At 39.3% G+C, this 26045-nt stretch overlaps 1 protein-coding gene and 1 long non-coding RNA gene across 3 annotated transcripts in view; one reads left to right on the top strand and one right to left on the bottom strand.

Annotated features, from left to right (window-relative positions):
* Positions 1 to 4826: 4826 nt before the first annotated feature.
* The window catches only part of SLC35F4 (solute carrier family 35 member F4), a 304653-nt gene continuing 283434 nt past the window's right edge, over positions 4827 to 26045 (bottom strand). For both annotated transcript variants that reach the window (XM_054449737.2, XM_054449738.2), the window contains exons 4-8: positions 22064 to 22283; positions 12637 to 12762; positions 10534 to 10726; positions 7217 to 7306; positions 4827 to 5129 (exon numbers count right to left, since the gene is read on the bottom strand). In XM_054449737.2, coding sequence (XP_054305712.1) covers positions 4888 to 5129; positions 7217 to 7306; positions 10534 to 10726; positions 12637 to 12762; positions 22064 to 22283 — 871 coding nt within the window. In that variant the 3' untranslated portion in view covers positions 4827 to 4887. The remainder of the gene's footprint in view (positions 5130 to 7216; positions 7307 to 10533; positions 10727 to 12636; positions 12763 to 22063; positions 22284 to 26045) is intronic.
* On the top strand, positions 6550 to 16649 carry LOC134738151 (uncharacterized). The gene is made up of 4 exons (XR_010123726.1): positions 6550 to 6743; positions 7229 to 7372; positions 10560 to 10780; positions 15660 to 16649. It is a non-coding gene; the product is annotated as an uncharacterized LOC134738151 (long non-coding RNA).

Below are 26045 nucleotides of genomic sequence, written 5' to 3' on the forward strand. Positions count from 1 at the left end.
GATGCTTCTCCTCCTGCTTCTGGGGTCTCAGTGCTAGCACCCCAACACCGTTACCCCCTACACTCTCCCTGTTCTCACTTCACCTACAATTGCTACAGATGTGGAGGAAAAAAGAAAAAACAAGAATAAAAATAATTAGAATGAATAGAGACTTCTTGTTCTAGCCTGCCAGATTAACCAGCATGGCCTGTGCTAGGTGTTCTTTGTATTTGTGACAGGGGTTTATGGATAAGTAAGAAAGAGGATTTGTACTTAAATATCAGAAATATTCTAATGCTTGGCCAGTTATACTGTTCGTGCTTTTATCTCTTACATTGTCCTTCTCCAAATCATTTGTCCTCTGGTGAATCTTGACAAAGCGCCTGCACAAAATTAACAGGCAAGCAAAGCCTGGATGAGCAAAATTGATTTGCCTATAATCTGTTTGTGAAGAGATCAGGATGTGGTTGGAGTGATTTTAATTTCAGAGCCCAAGTCGCTAGTCTGTCTCTTTGTCAGGCAATTAGTTCCACTGACTGGGCAAGAATGCCGTGATGCAAGATGCCCAGAGGAACCAGGCAGATGGAAAAGGCATATCCTTTTTTTGTTCCTTGGAGCATTCCTCGTGCCAGGCTTCTCTTTTGTCTCTCTCTTTTATTTTGGGTAAAATTCCCTGCTTGACATTAGGCTCTGTGACTTTGCTGGGGCACAGGGCTGTGAAATAAGTGACCAAAAGGACAGGCCTGAGGGCCAAATCTGTAGGTGAAAGGTCTAGATGAGGACCTCGAGGGAGGTGAGCAGTAGAGGAAATTCTGACAGCAGTTACTACTTCTGGCCTGTCCAGCTGTGCATTGAGATCTTCACACATGGCATTTCATTTTATTTTTTTCAACAATCCCAAATGATACTAATATCCTCGTTTTGCTGCTAATGAAAGTGAGGTGCAGAGAGAGGTTACTCATTTGCCAAAGTTCCATCTCTAAGAAGTGCAGAGTCAAGGTCGAAGCGTGGTGCTCTTCATCCCTGGACTGTGCTGGCCACTCAGGAACCTACAGAAGCCATCGTCTCCTGGACTTTGGGAAAGGAAAATGTGTGGATAAAGAGGCAGGATAACTGAAACCTTAACACGGTGCTCCCACCCACTCAGGCAGAGTCTTTGTCTTCCTCCCTTAATTATTCTTCATACCTGACTGAATGTGGCTCATCTAAGGCACAGCATAGGCACATGGGAGGCACAACCGTATTTGACCAGTGACTGACATACATTATCCTGTCTGATTCTCATAATGACCATGAGCAGTAACAAGGAGAGGTATTATTATCTTTATTTATGACTACTTTACCTGAATTAAAGGGACTATCTCACATTCCCAAAGCTGATTTAAATAAATTTCTGAGTTGTTTTGTCAGGGTGACAGCTTACCTATAAAGGTTGCAGCTTTTGGAAGCAGGGATCATTTTCTATATACTTTTGTATTCCTCTCCACAGCACAGAGAACATTTCTATGAGCACAGAAAGTTCTATCAGACAGTGCTACTCTAGAGGCCAGCAAGGGCCAATTGGTAACAGTTTAACACACTACCCTACTTCAAAGCCAGCGGTTAGAAGTTAATAATTTTTGAATGAATAAATGAATGAATAGCATAAGGGAAGTGTCTTCTTAATATAGACTGAGCTAATTATGGTGATCAGTCATAGGCCGAAGTAGTGCTTTCCAGGGTAGCTGACTCAATTTTTCAAAATGAATCATCAAAAAGAGCAAAACAACTCATTTCTTAAAGATGTCAAAGTGCAATTTTAAATGTCATATTAAGTAATGGCAAGATGCTAGAGTGTGGGTTAGTAGTGATTACTACTATTTAACAGCCATTTAAAAACAAGGCAAGCGTAATGTTTGCCCCAACATGGCATTTAAATAGTCAAAACGAATAGTCAAAACTACTCTACTTTGATAATGAATTAATTTGTAATTACTAATAACATATTTCATTTACTTCATAGCATTTTTCATGAAGCTTAAACTGTATCATTGTTATTATTTTAGTTAATATCATGTTATCTATCTATGCTAGGAGACTGGCATTGCCTTTTAAAAAATGACAGAGAAATCAAAGGCCTGACACATTAAGTTTTTCATTTACCTTGATGCCCAGCCAGTGATATTGTGTGATATTCTGAGTTGTCTTTTCTTACCTTGTTATTGTCTCATCAACACTTCTAGGGACACTCGAATAAAAACGAATAGCAAAGCAGATGCCACAAAGGCTAGGCTTCTTGCACTAGATTTCCCACAGAGTGCAGAATATCTTAACTTGTTAGATGCTCTACCCAGCCTCTTAGGGAAGAAGTTTATCAGTTCAGCATATTGGTGTTTTGTGGAAACATGAGAAAGGCTGTGACACATGTAACTCCTTTCAGTCCTTCCTTTAACCAGTCTCAGCTATAAGAATGCCCGTCCTTAACTAAGACTAAGCTAATAAAGTTTGGGTGGGGGGCCATATCTCCAGTGTAAAGCCACCCATTCATTTATTTACCATATGTCTATAAGTGCTAGGCACTGGGAACACAGTGATGAATGTCACACAGCCCCTGCTCTCAAGCAGTTCATGGTCTACTGGTAACTCAGACCAGTAGATCAACAACCACCATGGAGGGTGATCAGCACTCAGTGGGGGTAAGCAGAGACTGCCAAGGAAGCCACGTTGTACAGCGTGGGAGATAAGAAAAGACTTCCCAGAAAAATAGCAATAAATAATGTCATGAAGCCTAGATAAAGGTTTTCCAGGTGATGACAGGGGGAGAGAGAGAGAGAACAAGAAAGAGAATGTGGCTTGATTAAGCCTGTGGGGAGTAGTATAGTGTCATCGAAGCATAGAGATTTCAGGAGGCCACAAAGGGTAGTGTGGTAGAATGAGGCTCTAGAGCTGTGCTGTCCGATATAGGAGCCAATAGCCATATTTGGCTACTTATCTATTTTAGAGGTAGGGTCTTGTCCTGTTGCCTGGATAACTTGGCTGGAATTCAGTGCCACAATCATAGCTCACTGCAGTCTTGAGCTTCTGGCCTCAAGTGATCGTACTGCCATGGCTTCCCAAAGCGCTGGAATTACCGGTGTGAGCCACTGTGCCTGGCCGTACATTTGGCTATTTAAGAGAATGAAAATTAAATACAAATAGAAATGCAGTTCCTCGATTGTATTAGCCACAGTGAAACTGCTCAATAGCCACTTGTGGCTACTATATTGATATGAAATATTTCCATAATCACAGAGAGTTCTACTGGGCATTGCTGCTCTAGAGGCTGGCAGGGGCCAGTCAATGAGGAGCTTTGAATGACATGCCAAGATGTTTGGACCTTATCCTGAGGATAACAAGATGCCACTGAAGCATTTGATATAAGGGAATAGAATGATTAAATTTATGTGTTTAGAAAAGCTACTCTATAGGTCACAAAAGAGATTAGAGAGCAGCAAGGCTAGAAATTAGAGATATCAGTGAAGAAAGTATTGGATTAAGCAGAGCGAGAGATGATGGGGGCCTTGTATGGGTAGAATAGGAGAGCAGTATATGGACTCAAGAAAGTTTAAGAAATAGAATCAATAGGACATATTAAACAATATGAAACAATATCTAAACAGATGTGGAGGATGAGAAGGCAGAGGTGAGGTTGATCCCTGGCTTAGGCAGCTAGTGAATAATGGTATCATTAACATAGACAGGGAACAAGGCAGACGAAAGGAACAGGTCTGGGGAGGAGTGATGATAAATTCAACTTTGTTTTTGCTATATTTGAGGTATACAAGGAGGCATCCAAGGCAGCTGCAGAAGACATTTGAATAGTCAGAGCTAAAGCTCAAAGGACAAATCTAGGCTGGAGATGAAGATGTTGATGTCATCACCACATGGATGACAGTTGAAGCCATGGGAGTGGAGGAGCTTCCCAAGGGAGAGAGTGTGGAATGAGATGCTAAGAAGGCCAAGGTCTAAACTCAGAGAACGCTGATGGTGATAAGATCAGCCTAGCAAGAAAAGCCAAGGTTAAGCAACGAGGGAGGTAGAAATAGAACCAAAAGAAAGTAGTGGGATTCAAGCAAAAAGAGAGTATTTAGGAAAAAGGAGTGGTCATCGTGTCAAATGTGTCAGAGGGCACAATAAGATAAGGGTTGAAAGAGATCAGTATGATTTTGCAAGAGAGAGGTTGATCATTGGGGAAAGCACTTCCAGAGAATTGATGAGGGCAGAAGGTGTATTGCAGTGGGTTGAAGAGTGAACGGGAGTTGAAGAAGTGACAGCAAATATAAACAACTCTTTCAGGATAGCTCATTCCTGTCCATATCCACTGTGCCATTTTCAAATGTCTACCTCATAGTAAAGATATTTGTAAACTATCTTATCCTCCAAACCACTCTAAGCTCATTAAAAGTACAGATGGGGATTCTATATTTTTACTCCTCATTGTTTCTAGTGTGGGTTTTACATATAGAAAATGCTCTGTTTAAATGTTTAATACATTTCCAGCTTTCAAGTGTGTATTATTTTCACATGTTATTCTCTTAGACAACCTTTTTTGATTGAGTAGGAAGAACTCAGTTTCAGTTGAGAAAAAGATAAGTCCATAATTTAATCGACTCTTATAGTTTCAGGAAATTTTGTGAGTTGGGGGAGGGGGAATTTAAAAAAATCAGAAAACAGAACAAGGACAAATATGTTTTAATAAAAAAATCTATTATGATTATTTACACCAATTCCTTGATAAGCATATAAATGTAAACTTTTATTGTTGGCATTATTTCACATATGATTTATCCAAATTCAGAGTTAATACTGTCGTTTGAGTGTACAGGTAGTGAGACAATTTTGTTATATTCACAGAATATACATACACGTGCATTCAAAATCTGTGCCTCTCTAAGCCAGTGGTATAGACACTGTCCCATTGGCTCTGCCTCTGCCTCGCAGGTGTACGCTGGGATCAGTCACATCATCCACATGCTCCTCACTCTTCTTTTCCTTCAGGCTGTTGATGAACCTCAGGGTGATTTCATCCCATTCTTCAGGCAACAGCATCAGCAGAAACCCAATGCAGATGATGATGGTAGCAGCCAGGCGGACAACATTGAATATCACCTCCTGCTTTAAGAGATCCACAGCTAGGAAGGAAAAATCAAGTCAGTCATTGCCTATGCCTGTTTCTAAGCTTTGAAAACAAGTCACCAAAGTCCGTGTTACTTCTAGAGATTTCCAAGAGTCTTCTTTATTATTTCAAGTTAGTGTTTCCTTTTTCCACATTGTTAGGTTTGCTTTCCATTGCCTGTCTCTAAGTCATGCTTATCCTTCAAGGCTTAGCTCAAATTCCATGTAATCTGACTGACTTACCTCCCCAGTTTTCTCTCAGTACTTTTCCTCTGTACCCCTTTACCCTTCTCCAGTTTCACTGGACCATTGGAGATTTTTCACATGAGCCAAACTTGTTAGTGTCTAAGACTTGTGCAGGCTGTTCTTTTTAAAAATTTAATTGAGGTGAAATTCATATAATATAAAATTAACCATTTTAAAGTGGACTTAGTGGCACTTAGTATATTCACAATATTAAGCAGCCACCAGCTCTCTCTGGTCCCCAAATATCTCCATCGCTTCAAAATGAAAGTCCATACCCATTAACTCCTCAGCTTCTTATCCCAACTCCCCAGCCCTTAGCAACCACCGATCTGCTTTTTTTTCCCCTATAGATTTGCCTATTCTAGTTATTTTATATAAATGGAGTCACATTCTCTGTGTCCTTTTGTGACTGGCTTCTTTCACTTAGCAAAATATTTTTGAGGTCCATCCATGTTGTAGCATGTGTCAGCACCTCATTCCTTCTTATGGCTGAATAATATTTCATTGCATCATAATTTGGTTATTCATTCAACTGCTGATGGACATTTAGGCTTCTCTACCTTTTTGCTATTGTGTATAGGGCTACTATGAACATTTGTGTATGAGGATATTTTTAATCTCTGTTTTCACCTTTTTGGGGTATACACTCAGGAGTGGAGTTGTTGGTCACACATGTACTGTTCTTTTTAGCACGAGCTACCCTTCACTCCTCCTATCTCACTTCATCCAGCTAAACCTCTCCTTAGATCTCTCCCCTTAGGCTTCTTGCAGGAAGCCTTTTGGATGCTCCTCCTGTGTGCCCTTGCAGCATTCAGCACATACTTCTATTAAAGCAATTCTATGTTGTAATTACTCAATTTTTTTTCTTTTTGTCTCCCTCTCCTGAGGGCAGGGACTGTGCCTTATTCAGGACCTGTCACTAGTGTTAGGACAGTTCCTGATGTACACTAATTGCTCAGAAATTATTTGTCAGATGAATGAATGAAACTCCTTGACAACTCCACTCTGATATTTCTTTCCTCTGAATATCTTACAGCCACTGGAGTCTGTGTCACACAATTTGGCATTTAATAATAAATTATTTTGTAGAGTTCCAAGTTGTTTCATGTAGGTTGGCCTTGTTTTACAAATTCAGTCACAAGTGTTTTAAGAGAATAATAATGTATTTTCTTTTCTTTTTTGCAGCCCTGATCACATGATAAATGTTCAATAAACATTTGCTGATTGTCATGGAGGACAGAAAAGTGGCTACCCAAGATTTGAAATTATAGAATTTTAAAGTTAAAAGGACTGTACAATCATCCAGATAATCCATTTGCATTACTTGTTTCACTGGCAGGTTTCTCTAGAAATATCCTGGAAAAATAGCTTCTCTTGTCCCTGAGGTGAGTAAAATTGCTTTTTCCTTATATCTATTCCAGAGGGCCACCTGCTCTGCCCCAGGAGAGCCTTCCGCAGCTCCCCATGGATTTTCTGAGGAGAAGCCAAACCCCATGTACATCCTCTACACTTTCATTAGTGACGGTTACTTGAAAGTCCTATGCCTTTTGTTTCCATAGGATTTCCTCTAAAAATACCACAAAATTAGGTTGTTAGGGAGATTACGTGAAACCCAAATGATACATTTGGTATTTAATTCTAAAAGCACAACCAAGTAAAAACAGTGGTTTTTAGCTGCAGATTTTAAATCTGCTGCATAGTTATTCTGTTGTCTGCCACCTTCATGATATTTAAAAACATCTTCCCAGGCAAGGAACATAATTCACAGTTTCTAGAAGGAACAACTCAGGACACAGAACAAACACAAGCAAGAGACTTGTAGTGGCCAGGATCTGCACATGTCACATGGTACCTGTACCTGCATTTCCAGGAACGCTGAGCACTGTCCCAATGGAGATTAGGATTGGGTATGTCAGCACCACCCCAACATTCACCAGGATGTTGAAGGCTGTAAAATAGAGGAGGAAATACAAGATGAAGGAGAAATAATATGCTGGACTTTTTTCTTCTTATAGTAAGTGAATCAATGTCTTTGCTACATGTGCCTTTTAAGCTGTCTATACCTTTGATCCTCTAATTTTGGACATGGATGCATGTATATTCTACCTGAATTAGTCATTTTCTTCTTTCCTCCTCTGCCCCTCTGTTTACCTGAATCTTGCCAATAGGCTGGCAAAATGTATATGGAGCAAATACAAAGAGGTAAAATAATTGAGTCACAGCACTGCTTATTAGCACTATAAACGTAGGTTGGGGCCAGCCAGAGGTTAAAAGCAGGTGATTGATTGAAGATGGTGCCTCATCTCTTTATTGCTGTGCTATTTTGTGCCACATTCATGGACATTAAATGGCTCTAGTGTTACTGCCTAAAGGAAGGTCTATCCAATGATAGCCTATTCTGTTTTATCCCCTCTCTCTGGAGGTCAGCATCATGTGGGCAAACAAGGGTGGGTTTAAGGCAATTCACTGAATTCCAGAGACTGTCTCCACATCCTGATTTGTGTACAGATAATCAGAGGGCAGATCCACAGAACCAGCTGAAGGTGTAGCTTCATGCTCTTCAATGAATACCTTTTGGACCTCTTTGGTTAAATATAAAATTAGTTAAAATAATCATTTATCCACTTTAAAACTTATCAAAAACACATTTTCAAAATGAAAAAAATTATAAATTACAAAGCATTATTCTAATAGAGTCCACTCAAATGTTTGTTTCACGGGATAGACAGATGAGTTTTAACAATTGTGAAAGGTCCTCAATTCAGAGATCTTCATGACAATGAGGCAAGCATGTTGCCTATATCTCTGTAGAACCAAAAAAAGTTCTAGAAGCATTCCAATTAGGATGATGTATGTTCTTCTATTACCATCTGTAATTCCGGCTTTAAGCCCACTGGGTCACTTGTGCTTGGTAGCTAGAAACAGTGAGTTTGACTTTTACAAGACTTGGGCTCCTTTATATTGTTCATACAATAGTGGCAAGCAAGGCAGAGGGTCTTCCTAAACTAATAACTGCTCCTCATTCCTGACAAAGCTGCGACATAAATGAATATTCCAGCACTTTGACACTCCCCTCAGACTCAGGGAGTCCAACATGGCAAATTCTTACAAATCAGTAATTTATTAAATACAGCACAGGCTCTGCTGAACTCCATAGTATGGGGCCTAGCCTGAGTTTAAGTGCAATTCAGACATGCTAGGTGAATGGATGAGGCTGACTTGCATCTGGGCTAACACATTTCCTGAAAGATAGGTCACCCTGAGAGGAGTGAGGCAAAGTAAACATAAGCAAACAAGAAACCATAGCTACAGGAGATGTGGGGTAGTTCAGGGTGCAGATTGATGTGTATCTCTCAGACCTGTGTCTCAGCCAGATCACATCTGATTTCTATGGAGAAGAGAGGGATGGCAATAAACACTTAGGAATAGGAGCACTGAAGACTGTAAGATCCCAGGGTGTGTAACAGGCTGGAGGGAGGCTATCTCCTCGATTGTCACAGCACAACTTTGGCACAGTGAGCTCTCTGCAGTGCACGGGGGTGGGCCTGGTGGAGCAGCTGCAGTGCTGCTTGGCACTGTACCCAGTGGAGTGTGGAGCTCATACTGCTTGGTGGCGAATGCCAGTGTTCAGCTAGCACCGGTGGCGTCCAGCCTCTGCAGGCTTGCTTAGGAGCATGTATTGGATATGCCAAGGAGTATATGTTGGTGGAGGGCTACTTTGCAGCAGCAAGGTGGAAATCACTTGTGCAATGAGGAGGCTAAAGGTCATTGAAATTTTAGTTAGGATTGTTCCCATTTATGTTGTCTTTGGCCAGAAAATAATCTAGGTGCTTTTAATGAGGATGTTTTGGTCTTGCGGAAATATCGCTATTGATTTCTACTCAATTTAGCAGAGGTTATGAGAGGTGCTAACCATATAATTTTGGCGTTGAAAAGTAGAACTCAAGGGACCAACAATTAATGTTTGATCCTTCTCTTGAGTATTTTCTGTCAAAGACCTACCCTGAGTCTGAGGGGCTGAGCCAGCATAGAAAAAGATGACCCAATCAATACTCTTGAAGGGATGAAAATAAGAACATTTTGCTCTCAGGAATTGCAGTGCTGCTACTATTTCAAATTATGTCACCTCAGTAAAGAAGGTCAGTTGAGGGTTGATGGATGTTCTACAGGTCGAGCATTGTGGGAAAATGTGGAGTGGGCAGAGGGAGTTGACCTCTGAGTAGCACGTGGAAATAGAAGCGGCATGAAAAGGATTTCTATGAAGAGAGGGATGAGGGATGAGCAACAACATTGGGTTGTTGCTGTTTTTTAACTGCTTGGTGAGAGAAGAGCAGCCTTGTTATTTTTCAGGCTCCTCTCACATCAAGTGACAATAGCAGCACAGCTTAAAAGTCAGATCCTGGAGCTCAGGTGAAGCAGCCAGCCTCAGAGTTATAGGAAGCTGGGAATGAAGACATTACAAGGACTCCAGGTGACTTTTTCTTGGCCATTAACTAGGCACTGTCTACTCAGCCAGGATCACCAAGCCCAGTGCATGCTGCTGTTTCTATACTGGCAATGTCTTCCTATCACAAATCCATCCTCCATTCTCAGCCAGAGTGAGCTGTTTCATATGCAGATATGAGCCTATCACCAACCTGCTTAAAGATTACTAAGTGGACTTTAAATCCAAACACCTCAAAATGGCTTTCCAGGCTCTTCCCAATCTGCTTCCCTCTTAAATAGCGTCTCCCTCCCCCACTTCCTTCCTTTCTTCCGAACTCCGTGCTCCCACCAGTTTGAACCACTCTGAGTTCTTTGAATGCACCATCTACTCCCTAACCTCTGCCCAACACACCATGGCACACATGGAACATTATAACATGATACAGTGTATTAGAAAGAACGAATGAGGCTGAAGAAGAAGAATGGATTGAAGGCCAGTGGTATACAGAGAGGCCTGGGCCGCCAGTGCACACCTTAACTCATGGGAGGCATACTAGTTGGATAGCTTGAACCTAATCAACCAGTAGCTTGCAAAGAACCTTCTAAACATGACTAACGACATTGAACAACATAAGTTTGGGAACTAGAGCACAGAGTTACCCAAGGAAATAATCCTATGATGATAATCTAACTAGCCAAAGAAAGATTGAGTGATATAGGGAATGGAAGGCAAAACCTGAGGCCACTTACCCAGCCACAGCCCTGCCATCCCACAGAGACAGCCCCATGGCAGAGCTGCAAAAGAGGACCAGTGTTCCACCTTGGTGAAATACAAGATGACTGGGGTGAAGGAGATGAAGATCAAATTGAAGAAACCCAAGGTGGAGACAAAGTGTGCGGCTTCCCCAAAGTTGGCACTTCCGAGAAACATTTTAAACAAGACCTGGAATGAGAAAGAAACTCTACAGCCACACAGAAACTTAGCCAGAGCAGAAAGGTAAGTCTTATTGTTCCATACTGTGAGCTAACTGGCCCACAGTTTATTCGCCATTTCTTCTTGCCCTGACATCTTCACAGCACTAGATGGGCTGTTGAGATAAGGAATTAAAATACTCCATATCCTTCATGTGAAATAGCAAATGTCATAAAATGAATTTCTTATGGTGCTGAAAACTGCTGGGTAGTGTACATTGTGTTTAGTGCCACCATCAGTGATGGGTATCAGGCGAATGATAAATAAGAGGCCAGACAAGCCCAGAAAAATCTTCTAGGATTGACAGGCCATTAATCCTTACCTTAAAGCATGGGATTTGTTTTATCCTTATTTTGATAGATACTGAAAACTAAATTGGACAGAGAGACCCTGTCATTATGTTGTTGAGAGAACAGTATTTATGCCTTGGATTTATAAGCAATTTTCTTTGTGAGCTCAAAATGACTTCACAAATATGGTGCTTGTTCCCCAGATTAAAAAACAGTTTTTATATATTATAAACCTGTGTGCAGAGGAAGATGGCAAGGAGAAGCAAATGGTTAACATAAAATCACACAACAGATTACAGAGAAAGCCAGGGGTATAGTCCATATTTCTTAGCTTCTTAAGCCCACCACTCCCTATACTAATCCTATAACAACACAGAGTGAAGCAGATCTCTTCTGCCTGGAATTATATTATGCTGCAGATATGATTTGGTGCATGTCAGAATGAATACATTCTGTAACCTGGTCAGGGGAAATCCCTCTGTAAGAGAGCCACTCTGGTCATATAGCAATCCCAGGTACTGCTTCTAATTTCAACTGAACTAATTATTTTTTTCTGTTGAAAGACTTAATCAAAAGAATTTGAGCACGTGGTAGTCTTGGGTCACATCAGACATCTTGGTGGATCTCGGTTGGGGAGCAAGTTAGACAGTAATGGCCATTGAGTGAACATTTGTCAAGCTTATCACACAGAATCAATGGGCCAAGAAATGTCAATATGGAAATAGACTTCATGCCCTCTGAGACACAGTGTTGGTTAATAATCAGAACAGGCTTCCAGGAGGGACAAAAAGGGTATTTTCTGCCTTTCAGAGAGTGTTTTCTCATTGAAACACCAAGAGAGGTGAAATTGGAACAGTTCTTTAATACATCCAGAAAGTTGACTTTTAAAAGTAGAGCTTTGGGGAATAACCTTTTAGATCTGCTCTCTTAGTGCTCACTTCTGAAGTCAGGTGCCATGACTGAATAGAATTTTCTTTGATGACAGGGAACTCCAGTGGAAAAAAAAATGGTGGGTACATACAGCAGACGTAGAGCATCCACCAGAGAGAAAAAGAGGTTCTTCATTTTGCTAGTAACACGAGCTCCTGTGGCATGGGGTTAATACGTGCCAAACAGCTCTCTAGTGACAGCTTATTTCTAACACCTCTTTTGAGTTAAAATAATGACTATAGATAATTAAATTAAAAAACACAGGGAGAGAAGATGCCTTTCTAATGTTCCTGCTATAACTGCCTGATAAATGAGGGATTAGGGCATAGCACATGGGCTTAGAAGTTGGCTAGTCCAGAGTTTAAGTCTTGGCTCTATCACTATTTGGCTGTATGATTTGGGGCAAGTTATGTAATCTTTCAAAGCCTCAGTTTCCTCATCTGGAAAGTGGAAATAAGTATTTATGCCTCATAAGGTTGTATTAACACAGGCAAAATTTTCAGGCAGGTACCCATCACATAACAAATACTTAATTTACTTACTATTATTTCAACACATCTATTTTCTTTCTAATCAATGATTACATCGTACTTTCTTACTTTAGTACTCAAGTCTAAGTCATGAGTGACAGTTGCTTTCAAAAGAAAGTACACAACATACCTTATATAATGCAGATGTAGAGGCTGAGCCCACTGCAAATGCCACTCCTATGATGGAATCAGCATGGAAATTATCTGCATACGCCATCATGACAATGCCAGTAATTGCCATTATTGCAGCAACTATCTGTCAAATAGGATGCAAAGAAACAGAAAAGCAATGATGCCTCTGTATCCTAGAGCAGGCAATTCAAGACTTCCTGAAAGCTGCTAAGTACTTCCTTAAACCTAATTACCTTTTGTACATCACTTTTTAAATGTAGGAAGGCTCAGTATTAGAAATAAATCAATATGTTCATGAGATATCCAGGCACAGAATATAAAATCTGTTCACATTCTAATTAAAGACTAGTAATTTTCTTATTTTTAATATATTTTTACTTTTTTAGGCCTAATAATTTTAATTTTTTAGCTCAAGCTTTCTAGAGACCAACATTTGTACTGGTGAAATAAATTTAATAGGAAGTCACTTCTAAGCGTTTTCATCTCTTCCGTATTTCATCTATTCTTTTTCCTCCAATTCAGCATACATTTTAATCAGCTCCTTGGCTCAATGTATGTTTCTGAAGATCCCCATCTAATCAGGACCTGATTAGAGAAGCATGATATTTGATACAGCTAAGAGGCAAAATTTAGGCCAATGGGAAAAAAGAAAGAAAATAAATTCTCATAGAGATTTATAGAGGAGCAAGCTGAGTCTGCACTGTCACTTGGAATGTCAAATGGAAGCCAGTACTTCCTTTTGTTCATGTGAAAATTAATTCAGTTTTTCAGAAAAACCACTGAAAGATAATTTCATTTAATTACTCTAGAGCATTAACTGCATAAAGTGAAATATTCATAATTCAACTGAAGTCATCATTGTTTACTGTAAATTGATGATTCTTGCTATATTCAAAACAGGAGTCTACTCCCTTAGTGAAATGCTGGTTTGTGTCGTCTCTTTATCTTGAACTAGTTCTACTGGAAAGCAGTTCAGAGCTACAGCAAACAGTAAAATGATGCTGGAACAGGTGACAATATGTCATTTCCTTGTGAAATGGTTTCACTGACTTTAAAATCCAGATGAAAATTTGTGAGAAATTTAAACCTACATAGTGATTAATTTTGTTAAGCTTCAGTTCTGAGTATTCCCGAGTAAAGAAATTCTTCAGTTCTGAGTATTCCCAGTAAAGAAATTTCCAAGTAAAGATAGCTTTTTCACATATGTGATTTTCGGGGGCCCTTTTGAACACTATTAGTGAATTATTTTTTATAACATGTAGATTTTTAACATGTAATCACTGACTCGCTTGAGGCCAGTGCAAAGTATGTTCCCAATTACATAGAATTCAGACGCTGCTAAGGCATGTCTTTTGTTAGTGGCCACCAAAAGCAAGGGCCCACTTGGTTTCAGAGTAGCTCCACATTAAAGTGTCCTTAATGAAAAACAGCAGGAGTACTTGAGAACAGACGTAGACATGTCAGCAGTGAAAAACCATCTTCATTAAACATTATCCAGGAGGCTGCTTGATGGGAGGTGGTTTTCTTGCTGAGTGAATATCATATTCTCTGAAGCTGCCGGGTGTGTGTTCTGGTTAGACTTGGCCTTAAACTATAAGGAATAGAATTTAAGAATTTAGGTGTCAAGGAGATTTCTAAATAATAAGTAATAGACTCATCAATAAACACAGTGAGGGGGTTATCTAGACCTGGATAAAGGTCTAGACGCATCAGTAAACACAGTGAGGGGGTTATCTAGACCTGGAAATTCTATGAGGGTTATCATTTTCCTTGATTTGGGGATTTGCAACAGTTCTTTGGGGGATCTGATTTCAGGGAAATAAAAAAGGCACGTTAGATATTGGCATATCCTGATTTGGTTTTGTTTAAATGATGTTCACCGGTTAGTGTTCATGTGCACAAATAGATTTCCTTCATAAGACTGAACTAATGGGATAACACATTTGAGTTAATGTTTGTTTTCTTTTAGCTAAGTGTTGCATTTTCTAGGTCAAATAAACAAGTGGTTACTTGAAGCCAAGGTTAACAAAACTGTAAATCCTAACGAACTTTCACATGATGTGCTATTTTATATTTTAAATTATTAAAAGCATTCTATAATACATAATACATGGGTTTAGGCAATTACACACTATAGTATGTAATTCTGGATTTAGAAAATTGTGAAAACCAATTAAAAAACCCCAAAGCAAAAAACAAAATGCTGTCTAGAAAAGGACAGGCAGTTGGTTTCATTATCCCCAAGATATGATCACAGGTAGAAACTCTTCCTTTTCTGAGTTAGCCACTAGTAAAAATAGATATGCATGAGATTTCTATTTTGTTTCCTCAAGATAGGAATTGAACATGGGTAAAGATTACATAACTCTGTAGCAATTCAAAATTATAACCATAGTGAGCCTCTTAAAGATCTTCATTACTCGTTATATTCAAGTGCTTGTGAAAATATTAGCCTGGACTACTTAAATTGACATATCAATTACAGCAGTGTCTCTTTCAATTGCCTTCACAGAGAGAAGCATTTTTCACTTTAGGGGGTCAGACAATGCTGTTAAGTTCTGAAAGAATGAAAATCTTGAATATTTGAAATGTTAGAAAAATTCTCCATGACATGAGCAGTAATTTTTAAGTTATATAGTAGGTTCCTAGGGCAGGGTGCGAGTGGAGGGTATAGTGGGAATAGGTAAATTATTTGCCACATTTTAGTTTAAATTTCAAAAATATCTGATAGGTCAAATTCTCTATGGCTATATTTTAAGAAATTTTAAATATATTTCTTATCTATACGGTTGTTGTAAGTGAAGGAAGAGATCTCAACTAATCTTGAAAATGAGGAAAAATTGTGGAGTGGTTGTTTGGGTGATCTCAGAATGGCTCTGCTTGGCACCACTGGTTTAACTTTAGAGAGTAAATACTCTTTAGATGTCTGGAGAACAAATATCCTAAGCATGTATCAGTCACACACATTTTCAGAATCAATCAGTCATCAAAGAGGGATTAATAATCTGTTCTTCTCAACAGAAAAACACAAAACGACTCTTCTTGGCCTCAGCTTTCTGGAAATGTGTCTGCAGGAAGCCAGTGCCTAAAATATTGTGTCAAAAATGCTCATATGTGTTCATTCACAAGAAGACAACCACTAAAGTGCTCCTGGGACACATTAACATCCATGAGAGGAATTCTTCTGGTGAAAATACACCATCTAGTGGTGCCACCTGCTCGGCTTCTGAAAAATGTGGGTCTCTTGACAATCTATTCCAGTTCCAGCCTCTTAACCAACCGGAAGTGTCTAAATAAGATGGAAAACAAGGCCAGGCACAGTGGCTCACGCCTGTAATCTTAGCACTTTGGGAGGCCCAGGTGGGTGGATCACTTGAGGTCAGGAGTTCGAGACCAGCCTGGCCAACAATGGCGAGACCCCGTCTCTACTAAAAATATAAAAATTAGCCATGCTTTGGTGGCACATACCTGTAATACTGGCTACTCTGGAGGTTGAGGCAGGAGAAGCTCTTGAATCTGGGAGGTGAAGGTTGCAGTGAGCTGAGATCACATCACTGCACTCCAGCCTGGGCAACAGAATTAGACCCTGTCTCAAAAACAAACAAAAAAGATGGGGGAAAAAAAAAAACAACTCACCATTACCATTATCTGAACCTGGCTTAGGTGAGAATGTTAGTAACCATAGTGACCATAAAACTGCCAGTGCCTCCATTTAAAATGTTTAAACCTCTCTGCCCTCACACACTGTGGTGTGCCCACCTGGGGTGAGTCATTGAAGGAAGAGGATTTATTTAGCCCATTATCCCAGCATGCCAGTTGAGTGGCGTGGCCTCGTGAGCCAGCTATCTTCCTCTGCAGGCTGGGGCCCTCAGACAGCTCTCTGCACCAATTTTCAGAGCCAATCAGAGGGGATCCGTGTGGCCATTTGAGTCTGTTCCTAAAGCCCAAAGAGGGCTTTACCAGTGGACATTTGGTGATCTCACTGTACTAAATGCCACCTGTGACCCTACATGGAGGGTGTTTCTTTTCTCTTTCAAATAATTAGTTTGTACAGATAAAGCCTAAAGAAATATCTGGCTTTTGGCCGTTTTTGTTTTCTTTTATCTTTTTCTCTTTTGGCTCAGGCCATCAAAAACTCACAAAGGTTTGGTCCTTCTCTGCATCTCCATGAGGGTTTATCAACCTGATCCCATTCACTATGGTTCCCATTCACAGATGGTTTTTCACAATTCTTATTTGCATGACAGTTCCAGCTCTTTTAGGGTCCAAGGCATTGGATGAACCTTTAGTTGCTTCTCTTCCTACAGTGTTCCTTTAAGATTTTAAAGGTCAAAATGACTGATTATAATCCAAACATGTTTCCTGACTTTGCCTTGAGGCTAATTCTGCTTCTTGAAGCTAGGTGAGTATGAAGCAGCTGGTTCACAAATGAACCCTTGAATTCCAAAGCCTACAGCAGCCCCTAAAAATGCAGATCTCAGACCACACTGCTGGCAGCTGCTGTACTCAAGTTGAAGACTAAAGGTCAGTAGTTGAGGTTGGGACACACGTTAATAGTTTGACGAATGAGAAACATGCTGATGATTATCTCTCTGGGTAAATTTAGATACAGTCTATTTTCAAGGAACTATGGCTATACAGAATCCTTAAACTTCTGCATATGTTATATTTAAGGTTCTATGAAAAACTATCTTTTTTACTCAGATTCAATTAAACTGAACAAGTGCCGAAATGTGAAAAATAAGAGGTGTGGCAATCTATAGCTGTCCAGATGCTGTGTGTGAGAGGGGGAAGGGGGGTACCTTGGATAGCAGCAAACCCAAGGGATGCTTGGCCTCTGAACTCCCCCTCTCCCTACATGCATGGATTTTTATCTGAATAAAATCCATTTGAAAATGATCTCAAAGGGAGACCTGGATGTCAAAGATGTAAAGAAATCCCACGAAGAAAGATTGAAGGATATATGTGGAGGGTAGACACATTGACTGCACCTTGTTGAAGGGGTTACAGATTCCTTGTGGGTGTAAAATTGGACAGCCAGCACAACCCAGCTGTCTCCTCTCTTGGCTGTATTCATAAGTCATTGTCCTGCCAAGATAGGGATAAGAGGGAGGATGACTCCCACTGTCCATCCTCCACTGCCTCTTCCAGGAAGCATGGAAGCTCTGGGTAGAGAATTCTGCATTGCACACGAATAAAGAGGAACCAAAAGCAAGACGGAAACAAATTGTCAAGTTATGTGTCATCTTAATTCTTAATATTTAATATCAGCATAAATCAGTAGCAGCTCAGCTCCAATGTACTGTTTTAGCCTTCTGGGGCCCAATTTGAATTCAAAGAAGTACATGCTATACCATGAAAGATTCAGTTTAACTGATATACTTCAGTCAGATTTTGGTAGATCCTGGAAAGTCTTTGAAAACAGCCATAGTTTGGGAAGCTGACTGCATGGGGACCCAAATATAGCTGGAAAATATGTGGCTCCCAAGCCAGAGGGACACTAATTCATTTCATAATCTGCTAAGACAGTTGGGATCTGCTGAACCATCCACCAACCACCAACATTCTCCATATCTTCAAGGGAATTGGAAAATATAAGAAAAATTTGAATGAATAATATAAAAAAAAAGAGAGGGACAAAATCTGAAAGGAAGTTTCTACCATTCTAGTCTGGCATCTACTTTTTATTGGCGTAAAACAGATACCAACAGCAGAGAAGAAAGCTCCCAGCCAGTGGCACATTCCCCTTGGGAAGAACCTTTTTTTTAAAAAAAAAAAAATTAAGATGGGTTCTCTGGTTCTTACGAATTTAAGAACTCTAGCTAAACATAATAAGGTCTGAGAGACAGGAGAACACCTATTTTCAAGGCTGCGAGAGCTGGATTATCGCTTTCTAACATTTTTGCAATCAAAAAATTATCTTTTAAAGAAGTTTACTAATTTTCATGGGATGATCACAGATTAGCTGCAAGCAATTGCTCATGAAAGGGCTTTTTAACACATCATAGATTACCAATAAATGGGCTGAAATGACTTCATACTAAATGTAAAACAGATTACCTTTCCATCTGTAATTCAGTGTTCAAAAGAAACAAAATATTAGTAAGTTATTCATAATACATAATTCATTTTTATGTGAGCGTTAGTAATTCTGGCCTACTTGTGGTCCAGATAAACCCATATTTATGATGTTGTAACTTAAAGTGTCTTTCACTCTGTTCACGGTGTTCTTTTTACATAAAAAAAAAAAATTAGAAGTAGGGAAGGCCATAGCTTCTCATTTTAAATGTGCTCATTCCTGGGGTGCTAAGCATATGAAAATTATAATCCAACAAACATCTGTTTCTAAACTACTGATGCTTTAGCATGAACCAGAAATATAAATTTTAATCTGATGACTGAAAGCATCCCTTTAACTGTTTTTTTTCTTCTTTTTTTTTTTGAATAGTCCAGTGGGATGACATCTGGAGGGGCTATGCTTTAGATTATTCATAGATGTGGGCAATAAGAGCCACATTTATGTTGTCAGTGCTGTTTGCCCTCCTTTAATTTCTCAAATGACCTAATTATATGTGTTCTCAATATGTCTTGGGAGGAAAATAATTGCTGATACTGTCAAAGGCAAAATGCTGAATTTGTTTCAGTGCTTCTCACATTCCATGGCCTGATTATGGGCATCATTAAATTACACTTTACCATTCTTCCGGAACATAGCATTGAACATGTCCTAATGTTTCACAGTGAGAAGTGAAGCACTTCCTCTTACTTAGAAAGAAAAATATTTGATTTTTACAGGATGCCTGACACTAATGCTGACTATTCTGCTATCTATGATGTCTTCACTTATGGATATATTTATTAACAAGTACTTATTAGCTATTTAACATTTCCTCTATTGAGTGTTATTAATTACAGATGCTGTATTAGTTTCCTAAGGTTGCTATAACAGATGCTGTATTAGTTTCCTAAGGCTGCTGTAACAAATTACCACAAACTTGGTGACTTAAAACAACAGAAATTTATACTCTCATGGTTCTGGAGGCCAGAAGTTCAAAATACAGCTGGGACCAAAGGCATCTCTAAGGAAGGATACAGTCCTTGCCTCTTCCAGGGTTCTGGTGAGTGTCCCGGCATTCCTGGCTGGTGACCACATCACTCCAATCTCTGTGTCTGTGATCACATTGCCGCCGCCTCCTCTTCTGTGTGTGTCTCTTTTGTGAGTCTCTCATAAGGACACTTGTTATTGGATTTAGGTCCCACTCACATAATCCAATATGATGTCCCCTTTTCAAGATCCTTAAGTTAATAATATCTGCAAGGACCCTTTATCCAAATAAGGTCGCAGTGACAGATTTTGGATTTAGGTCCCACTCAGATAATCCAATATGATGTCCCCTTTTCAAGATCCTTAAGTTAATAATATCTGCAAGGACCCTTTATCCAAATAAGATCGCAGTGACAGATTTGGGGGATTAAGATGTGGACAGATCTTTTTTGGAGTCACCATTCAACCCACTGCAGATGGCAAATTTTAAATGGCAATGGTTGGTAGCCTATAGGCAGATTTTTGATTTTTAAAATCTGCTATTTAAAGATAAGTTACACAGTTGTTTTCTTTTTCTCTAAAATACCTCAAATAAACACTGTACCTTTTTGGATGTAACCTCTTGCATCAGTGAGGTCCATGGTTAAATGTGTTTATTTGCTTTAATACAACAGATTTTATTGCTGGTATATCTAATGGTGAAAATATGGATTTAATGTTGGTATTTGCATGCCACTAAAAGAACAAAAGAGCCTCCAAATCTCTCTTCTCCCCTCTTCTGACAAGGCTCTCCAGGTTCTTATGGGTGGTCCATGATAGTGAAAGACAGTGAAAAGAAAGATCTCAGAAGTATGAACTCATTTACTATATCCTCAAATATCAATCGAACCCCCACTTTGTGCCCTGTAATATTCTAGACATTGGAAATAGAGACAGCTGACTTCCTAGGGGATGACTTATGTTGATATACAGGGCCTTGTGCTTGGAAGGTCCCCACCCTTGGCTCAATGCTCTGTTGTTGTTATCTTAAAATCATTAATATTCATTTTGCACTGGGCCCCATGGATTATGTAGCATCTTGAAAATAACAATGGACAATATAGGAAAGCTTCCAGCTCTCAAGGACTTGTCAGGGTATCTGATGGTAGACAGCCAGCACCAGTGCCCCAGACATAAATATGTGATGCTGAGCCCTTTGGGGGTCAAATCTAAGATAAGCCAGTAAAGAATGTAGTATCACATTTGGATATACTGTAATGGTATCATGGACTGACTCACAGTTTCTGATTTTGTCTTCTATCAAAACTTTCTACTTATTAATATGAAGCTTCATTTCTAAATTTCAGAGCAGCATCTCCCAAGATACAATCAGAATTGTCTGTTTTCTTAAGAAAATATTTCAGGGTTAATGACCATCATAAACCCTCTCTCTAACATAGACATTAGTTTCAGCATTTGGGAGGGGGGAAAGGACCTTGGAATCATTGCCAATAAGAGCAATGTTTTTATAACAAAATATGTTTCAAATTCTATCTTGGACATCTCTTTCAGAGAAGATAAGTTGTGTAATATTGATACTCTGAGAAAAGGCAATTCATTTATACCTCCTTCTAAGGAAGTGTTGTCTCAATATTTTCATCATAGTGGCATGCCGGATTATATGAATGAGATCTGGCTCCTTAAATCTTCAGGGCTTCCAAGCAATCTATTTTTAACATAGAACAAGCATATAAATATATATGTTTTTAATCCGTATTACTCCTGAAAGGAATAAACTCAGAACTGAAGTTGTTGGTGGAAGTTTAATGCAGTTCAATTAAGGATTTGTATCCAAAAGAAGTTGTTGCTTGTACTTCCATTTCTGCATTAGTCACACTAGATATATAGTCACTTTTAACAGCATTGTGCCATTACCAGTGACTTTAATTACTGTTTGGTAATCTTATCTACTCTTACACCAATATTAATTAAATCCATCTGGTGGGGGGAATGGGGGTCATCTCAACATATGTTGATTGAAAAATGCAAACCATAATCTTTATAGTGGCTAATTTTCTCAGACCCTTCATTCCTGAGGACAGAAGGAGTTGATCACACCATTAATTCTAAAAATTAATTCTAATGTAGGAACTTGTTTTCTCTGCCTGTTTTAGTGCCTCCTGTTGGAATCAGCTCACTAACCAATGGAAACAAACTGTTTATCCTTCCATGATGTTGTAACTGCCTGGGCTTTCTAATGCATCTTCAGATTTCAGTTTGTACTCAGAACAAGTGAGAAAAGTTTTACAGAAACTCCACGAAACAAAGCAGACAGGCTCTCCTGAAGCCAAGGATTTATGAAAAAGGCAGGCATCGCGCATTGAATCAAGTATGCCATTACCCTCACTCCCATGAACCTGTCTTTCAGCACAATCCACGACAGCAAGAAGACAAAGGCTTTGTTACAACAGAACAGAGCGGAGACATCCGTGGCCGTCAGCTTCTTTAAAGCCAGTAAATAAAGGTAATTAGTCAAAGTCCATAGAATAGAAAAGGGAGCAGTTCTTTTAAGAAAGAGTTTCAGCGTCAGACCATCTTCACCAAAAATCCGACTGCATTCCCTAGGAAAGAAAAGAGAAGTTAATATCCAGGTACTGATGGTGACAATTATATGACTCATCGCAGCCATTTTCAGGTAAGAGCACAAACACTCAGTACCCATCCTTCATTGTGAAGTACACTGAACCCAGTTCTGAAATCTGCAGGCTTCAGGGAGTGTATGAGGTTCCTTGGAAAATAGCCCACATGTGCTCAAGCACAGAGTTAGGCTCTCTTCTCTGAGATATTCTCTGGAGGTTGCCTGAAAAGCCATTCTGTCGTTTTTGAGCATTCTCAGAAGAGCCTGGAGAAATACAGAAATTGGTAGTTGCTGAAATCACTAGCTATTGGAAGAGGGAGAAGATTCTTTCCCAGTGGGCAAATGAGAGAGGGTCAAGGCTGCTACTACTCTGTGAACAGGCTACAGACAACTCCTAGAACCCGGAGGGAAAGGGACCCTCATACATCTGTGCAGCACACATGTTTTTGGATTTTACTTCTAAGACACTAAGCCTCTTTCTAATATATCTGCCCAATTGACTAATTTTTTTTCCTGCTAGCATTTTTAAGGCAGAAAAATTAAGAAAGTCTCTGTGAAAACTCCCACATGATAAAAACTATAATAGAAAACTCAGGTTGTACTTATATACAAACATTTGGCCCTTTTGGAGGAATTGTCTAAATTCGGTGTGAGAAAATGGTCACTTCAATTGTTAAATCTTCGGTTTGTTTGATTTTTCAATTAAGTTGGCTACATTTAGCCCCAGGGGCCGTTGTTTTCCTTTAAGAAGTCCTAGGCCTAAACATGATTTTTTTTTTTTTTCCCCTAGGTCTGGCTCTGTTACCCAGGCTGGAATGCAGTAGCGTGATCTTGGCTTACTGCAACCTCCGCCTCCCAGACTCAAGCCATCCTCACACCTCAGCCTCCTGAGTAGGTGGGACTACAGGCACGCACCACCATGCCAGGCTAGTTTTTGAAAATTTTTTGTAGAGACAGGATTTCACTCTGTTGCCTAGGCTGGTCTCAAACTCATAAGCTCAGGTGATCTGCTCGCCTTGGCCTCCCAAAGTGCTGAGATTACAGGCAAGAGCCACCGCACCTGGCTCTGAGGGGCCATTTTAATAAAAATGTTCAAGCTAGCAATACATACAGGCAATAATGGAAGTGATACAATGACTGTACCTATATGACTATGGACTGAAGACAGACTTACAACTGGGAGAATTTTACTTAATTTTTTTTCCACTCGATTGTTCCATGAACATTCAAGCATTTATGGGGCAATCGTCATGCTCCAGGCATTGTATTTTCATGAGTAGTATATGTTTATAATGAAATCTATTTACAGGACTCTAGTACTAGTTTCTTTTCCAGTTTTAACTGAAATTAGTGTGCCTCAAAGTATTGCAAATCAAAGTAAATTCTAGCCAATGTTTGCCTCACATGAATGCTCACATGAATGATGTAACCCCAAAAAAGGACCACGTGAAGAGGAGGAGTGATAAAGAATTTAGGCACAGGGAGTATAGCCTTAAAGATTAAGTTTCATAGTAAATGTGACTTTCAACTGGATGAGAATGTTGGGAGTTGCAGGTCACTGGTTCCAGGAAGGTTAAAGACATGTGTTACACACACAGAAACTTGTATTGAAATTTGTTTACTTTCATGTGAGGAGACTACCAAAAAGGAAGGATTTTTGTAAAATGAAAGTAAGATTTCCCAAACATAAATTTTAACTTTAAAGAGACAGAACTTCAAAGAAGGGATTAAATAACCTAAAGCCTTCTGTAAAGTAAACAGAAATTACACACGCTCACATACACAGGAAAGTGAACAGTCTCTCTGGAGCCCCACAGGCAATGGGATATTCTGAATTAGCACCATACATAGAACCAGTGGAAGTTTTCATAGAGTATCCTGGGCACAAAGTTCATTTTCTGTACTTATAAGGCGATCTGCTCCGTGAGAAAGCTGCCGTGTAGAGCTGGAGTTGAGAGTCGTGGGTTTATCCTATCATTTACAACCACTGATTGCCTTTTAAAATATGAACACATTTATTAAGAACCACAACAAAAGCCATTCCTGATTAAAAGATTTCTTTTTCTTATCACTGGCCCTAGCCAGTGATTGTTCTTCAACCAAGAGTCCACCATCTTGCTGGGAGGAGTGCTCCTAAGCAAAGATTTTGGATGCAGGAAGAGAACACTCCAGTCCCACAGGGAAGACCAACAGATGTGTATTCCAGACAGGCAGAGCCGCTGGGAAGACGCTGCTGCCAGGTGGAGACTGTTCTCACCTGGCTTATCCCGTCTCCCAGGTGTTCGTTCCCTCGTTCTTCCCCTTTCTCTCACTGCTGACCTTCTCCCCTTTGTTACCGTTGTTGTAGAAATTAAAAATGCTCTCCATCCAAATGCCAGGTCACTTGTGTAAAATCCCATACTATTTAAGCATTAAACTCTAAGAAACATGAAAACTGAAAAAAATATGGAGATGCGACTAACAGTGGGTTTCTCTTTGGGATGATGAGATCAGACTTTCTGGGCAAGTGGTATAGCTTGACAGGTGGTATAGCTTGAAATGAAGCATAAAAGTTGGAGGACACTAATAATTTAGTTATGCTTATTATTAAAACAGCAGCCACTAGTTGTTGAACCCTGTCTATATGTTAAATAGCATCTTAAGCATATTTTATAGGTGCCTGACATAGGCAAATATGTCTTTGGCTCTAGTTTGATGCTTTCTAAGATTTTTCTCCTAAGAAAACATCCTTGTTAATAATATGGTATATATTTTTTTCTTCCTAAATTTCAAATTCACTTGAGGCAATTGAATTCTCCTGTAGTATATAAATGATTATAAAAAACTGCTTCTAAATAAAGTCCTCACCATCTAGATTTGATACTTTATTGAAAATTATTTTGATATTACTGATACAAAAAAAACTGGAAATGCTTTCATACCATTCTAGAGAAAATAGATTCTGGTGCTATGGGACAAATTCTATTTCCAGTCTTATACACTAACTCTATTTTTCCCTTGTTCAGTCATGAGAGCTTCGGGAGTAACTTCTTGGCAGATGGTATTAATGAGTCTACAGGGTATTAATGAGTCTACAGGGAAAAAAAGATCAAGAATCTAAGAATTGTCTGACAATTTTACCTCTCATATGGAGGAGGCTATTGGAGAAAATTCCCTTCAAAGATAGTATTTTCTGCTTGACAATAAAAGCTCTTTGATTCTATTTCAGAAATGGTCAACTTCACTCTACATGCACTATAGGTAGAGTGCTAAATCAGATTTTACTAAGTTCAGAGTTAGTCTGACATGAGAGATGTGGAAAAAATGAAGTGCATTCCCAAAACAACATTTCTGCTAGCAGCAGTCTCTTGTTTTAAATCAGTTATCTTAAACTGACTTAACTTGCTTTGAGGTATTCTTGAGGTACTTCTTTTTATATAAAACTTTTGTTGTTTTAAATCAATGTGTGTCTAAACCTTGGAAGCATTCAAATAGAACACACACACTGTATAGGTGCACATAGGTATCTTCAAACAGGGACAATTGTAGTCTCATAATCACATTCCCCTATAAATATTGTTTAAAAATTTTACAATGCAAGATCATGTCTATTTTGATGGGAATAAAATATAAAATATCTTTAGTAATCTCAAATAGTTATAGGGCTCTCCCCCAAACCAGTGAGCATTTACTCTTTTTGAATTGTTTTTTAATTCTTTAATTATAGCTGAGTAATCTCAAATAGTTATAGGGCTCTCCCCCAAAC

The sequence above is a fragment of the Pongo pygmaeus genome, chromosome 15 (genome assembly GCF_028885625.2).
Source record: "Pongo pygmaeus isolate AG05252 chromosome 15, NHGRI_mPonPyg2-v2.0_pri, whole genome shotgun sequence".
In the NCBI taxonomy this organism is placed as follows: domain Eukaryota; kingdom Metazoa; phylum Chordata; class Mammalia; order Primates; family Hominidae; genus Pongo; species Pongo pygmaeus.